The following is a 4,776-nucleotide window of genomic DNA, read 5'->3' on the forward strand; positions in this document are numbered from 1 at the left end:
ACCCCAAATGGAACAAGAAGCAACAGAAAAAGCCAAAAGGTTGGCAGTATACAGATCCCCTGAAGAAGAAATTGGCAGTATACAGAAAAAGCCAAAAAATTGACAATAAAATTACAATTTTTCCAAGAGGAAAAAAAATAAAAATAAAAAATAATGTTAGATTGAATTAAATATGAGAAAAAATAAAAAATATATAATCTAACTTCAAACTAATATGTAGTGAACCATTTATCAATTAATGAGAACTAATAAGATAAAAAAAAAAATACAAGTAACAAAATAAATATATAAATTGATAATTAAAAAAATAAAATATAAAATATATACCCCGTAAAAATTTATTTCATCATTTTAAAAATTTATATGTAGAAAAAAGCTATGCATTCCTATATTAAAAAAAATCCTTTGAAAAGTATTTTGGAATGGAAAAGAATTATGCATTCCTATCTTATAGAAGGGATCCTTTGAAAGGTATTTTGGAATGGAAATAAGTGAAAGACATGTCCTTTTCCTTATTTGATTGTACATAAATTAACAACACATCAATGTCAATTGCCAACTTGAATGGAAATAAGTGAAAGACATGTTCTTCAATGTCAATTACCAACTTGAATGGAAATAAGTGAAAGACATTTGATTATTGTATATGAATTAATAACACATCAAAGTTAATTATCAATTTAAGTTGTAAGTGGAATTCACCTCAAATTTTCCACCAGATTTCAGCACCGGAAATTCCAAACAATCGCGCTGAAGACAACTCCCCTTTCTGCAATATCATATCATGACGGAATGCCAATAAGCCGGACCTTAAGATAGATTTTTATGGAATGTTCCCTTTAGGATCGGATTCCATGTTTTGAAACGTCACCGGTAAAGCTTTTAACCCTCCCTCTTCTCTGCTAGTATGTAGCCTCTGGACTCTCATTTCCACAGTTTAGCCCTTCTCTTTTGTGATGGCAAATCCCACGATTGCAGTGGTAGCGGCTGCGCTATGCATAGCTTTAGCAGCAGCTTGGACGGCTCTCCTCAGAAATTCTCCAATCGATGCAGCAAACATCGAGCTTCCTCATCCTCCCCAAAGACTTGGCGTATTCGCCCACAACAAGAGGCTACAGAATCCACAGAAACTTGGATCTGGACTCATCCCCAACCCAGAAGATCTGGTGTTCGATTCTCATGGCAGACTGTATACTGGTTGTGGGGATGGGTGGATAAAGCGAATCTCCTTTCTAGATAACCTTGATGTTCTAGTGGAGAACTGGACATATGTTGGAGGTCGTCCTCTGGGCCTCGCTCTTGGCAGCCATGGAGAAATATTAGCCTGTGAGCCTTCTCAGGTGAGCCCTATCATCGTTTCTGCATTTTCTCATCTTCATTTTGTTCCATTTTCATTATGTGTTGCAGGGTCTGCTAAATGTGACGGAAGGCCATGTGGAGATTCTGACAGATGAAGCAGATGGGTTGAAATTCAAGTAATGTTTTTGAGCGTCATGATTATGAAATGTTTTGTAAATTTTATTTTAAAATCCTAGCTCTATGCTTTTTTATATATGTGAATCACATTAGGTATAAATCAGTTAGCAAAGACCAGTAGACTCAAGGAATTCTCCAAGTAATCATAACTACATTCCATGGTTATATCATTAAAGATTTGCAGACGGAGTGGATGTAAGCAGAGAAGGGGTAGTTTATTTCACCGATGCCTCATATAAATATGGCTTCCATGACCACTTATGTGACGTCTTGGAGTACCGACCACACGGCCGATTGCTCAAATACGAGGCCTCCACCAAGACAACTAGCGTGCTGCTAAAAGATCTTTACTTCCCCAACGGAGTGGCCCTCTCTGCCAAACAGGACTTCCTCGTCTTCTGTGAAACTTCACTGTATGCCTTGCACTCAATCATTCATTATTTCTATAAGGAAAGATCCAGATCATGTACGGCAATTGAGGGGTGCCTTGTTTTTCATTACAGGTATCGCTGCCAGAAGTACTGGTTAGAGGGGCCAGAAAAGGGCACCGTCGAATCTTTCATTGACAATATCCCTGGACTTCCAGATAACATCTATTATGACGGGAACGGCACCTTCTGGATCGGAGTTCCATTGGTAATATTCTATCACTGTAATATCCAGTTCAATAACTATTGTTTTTTTTTCACTCAAAGAAATGCAGTTCAATAACTATTGTTTTTTTTCAACTCAAAAGAAATCCGGTATGGAGCCGCTCTCAGATGTAGATAGTTTTTCTGGCGGCCTTAATGTGTATATATTTTTGTTTGGGATTAGACCATAAGACATATGGAACCAAATTGGTTTCATGTAACTATTGGGTGTTGGAAAATAATGTGTATATATTTTTGCTTAGGATTGGACCATGGAACCAAAAGATATGGAACCGAATTTTTCCCATGTAACCATTGGGTGTTGGACAATACGATATGTAGGAACCAATTTCGCCATGTAACCATTAAACCATATCTATATCCAGAAGACAAACCTCACCATTAACTATTGAACATTGAACCACATCAAACCCAAAAAAAATATTAAAACCAAACCTCTTCCCCTAACCATTAAACCACATCCACACAACAAACCTCTCACGAACCACTAAACCTATCCCCTATTACTTAGTTATATTAACTTTACGACTGGTTCTCTGTTCCTTGATATATGATATTAGAGTGGTTGGATTTTTGACAGAGCCGAACCTTAATCTGGAGGATGGCAACGAAGTTCCCATCTGTGAGGCACGTGTTGGCTCTGATGGGGACATTGGCGCCAGGTGCAGTCACGGCTGCTATGGTTGATGAGCCAGGTGTTTTGGCTGTGAATGAGATGGGCGATCCGATTGCGCTGTACTCCAATCCGAATTCGAAAAATGAAATAAATACAGGATTGAAGAGGGGAGACTCTCTGTACTCTGCATCTCTTACTCTGGATTACATTGGACGTGTTCCTCTCACGCAAGAGATACCAATAAATTAAAATTTGGTCTCAGGTATACATAGCCATAAAACATGTTTATATGGACCATATCCTGAGGTTTATGGGACTTGCAAAGCCTGTTTTCAAATTTCAGAACTGAGCTGAGAATATTAAATTGATAGGAAGTCACCTTTACGATTTCAGAAATGTATGGGGATTTGCAACCCCCTTTTTCAAATTTCAATGCCTATGATTAGCAGGTACTTCGAAATTTCACACGTATATTATTTTGCAAAACAATAATTTTAGGTGAAATTTTGATTTGTGTTATTTAAAATGGTTTTTTTACTGTATATATGAATTCAGCACACTGAAAAACTGGTTAGAAATTGTAATGTGAAGGCACACTGAAAAACTTGTTAGAAATTGTAATGTGAAGTTGGCTAAACATAGAGAGTCGGTTAACTAAGTGATTGAGTGTTGAGTCAAGAGAGTTAAGTGATAGATGACTTTTAGTGTCTGGTTGTATGTCAATATATTTTAGGCAAGTAGGTAGTTGGAAAAGGATAAATACCCTTCACCCAGTTCATGTTTTGTGTGATCCATAGAAGAGCCACAGCTAGTGGATTTGTGTGTGAATTATTTGTTTTGTCCTCTCTGTCTTTCCAACAAAACCCTTGGGGCACTTTGATTGTGTAGGGTTACCTATCAAGCTTATGATTTCAATAAATTCCTGCCGTATTTTAGAGAATTAGACCAAAAAACCCCACAGGAAAAACTTCCAAAAAAATTGCACTAGAAACAACTCAGTAAATAAATTTTTTAGACACAAAATATATAAAAGTTAGATCTGATATTCCGTCCACCTAAAAATTAGTTAAAGGCACTTTAAATACCGAAGCATGTTACTTGCATTTCCTTGAATATTAGTATGTTTTATGTGTAAACTTTTACAAGTTAGATCTGATATTCCTTCACCCTAAAGATTAGTTAAAGTCAGTTTAATATACCCAAGCATGTTACTTGCATTTCCTTGAATATTAGTATGTTTTATGTGAACTTTTACAAGTTTTTTAGGTGAAATTAAAATAATGTAAAATTTGAGAATATTTTGAAAAATAAAATGAATTGCAGAATTTGAAAAATATTTTCAAGGTTGTTAGTTTATTATATTATTATTATTATTATTTATAATTTCTCTTGATTTTGTGAATATTTGAAAAAAGAATTGATGGCAGAAATTCACTGGATTGCAGATTTTGAAAATATCATGAAAAATTAAATTGAGTGCAGATTTTGGAAAATGTTTCAGCAAACGAGTTTGGGTTTTTTTTCTTTTTTATTTCTTATAATTATAATTAAATGGATTACAAATTTTGAGAATATTTTGAAAAATTAAATAATTGTTTAAACCTATTAAGTCCTAGATATTTTGACTTTACGACATATATATATCATATTACATATTAGTTGTTTAAAATTAGTTTTTTATTACATATATAGATTTAGGACCTTGAAAATTTATAGAGCATTGAAATGGCTAAGAATTTTCAACTCAAACTTATTATTAAAAAAATTATTACCAAAATTTAAACAAATTAAACCAAAAAAAACTTTCAAAAACTTAACCCAAATAAATTAGACATTTCAAAAATCTACATTGAAATTTCCCCATCCAAAAATATTAAAAAATAATAGTACTTTTTTGTGGGATCCTTGTAGATTTGTTTAATATTTTTCACTTTTCCTTGGTACACAGAGAATAATGCAGTTAAAACTCATTGTAATTCACATTTGTTTAATATTTTTCACTTTTCCTTGGTACACAGAGAATAGTGCAGT

At 34.2% G+C, this 4,776-nt stretch overlaps 1 protein-coding gene across 1 annotated transcript; it reads left to right on the forward strand.

Moving 5' to 3' along the window:
* Window positions 1-725: 725 nt before the first annotated feature.
* On the forward strand, window positions 726-3,208 carry LOC149195720 (protein STRICTOSIDINE SYNTHASE-LIKE 6-like). The gene is made up of 5 exons (XM_089405413.1): window positions 726-1,340; window positions 1,408-1,475; window positions 1,653-1,889; window positions 1,980-2,112; window positions 2,710-3,208. The coding sequence occupies exons 1-5, from the start codon at window positions 957-959 to the stop codon at window positions 2,992-2,994; spliced, it is 1,107 nt and encodes a 368-aa protein (XP_089261539.1). The 5' UTR covers window positions 726-956; the 3' UTR covers window positions 2,995-3,208.
* Window positions 3,209-4,776: the final 1,568 nt, after the last annotated feature.

Source organism: Pinus tabuliformis, chromosome 2_2 (assembly GCF_031772625.1).
Source record: "Pinus tabuliformis cultivar Carrire ecotype Pingquan chromosome 2_2, CPIR1, whole genome shotgun sequence".
Lineage (NCBI taxonomy): Eukaryota > Viridiplantae > Streptophyta > Pinopsida > Pinales > Pinaceae > Pinus > Pinus tabuliformis.

Bases quoted from the DNA above. Each gene is read 5' to 3' on its own strand.
- LOC149195720 (XM_089405413.1), top strand. From the start codon at position 957: ATGGCAAATCCCACGATTGCAGTGGTAGCGGCTGCGCTATGCATAGCT. The intron at 1,890-1,979 runs GTATGCCTTGCA...TTTTCATTACAG, and splicing joins GTCTTCTGTGAAACTTCACT to GTATCGCTGCCAGAAGTACT. The intron at 2,113-2,709 runs GTAATATTCTAT...GATTTTTGACAG, and splicing joins TCTGGATCGGAGTTCCATTG to AGCCGAACCTTAATCTGGAG.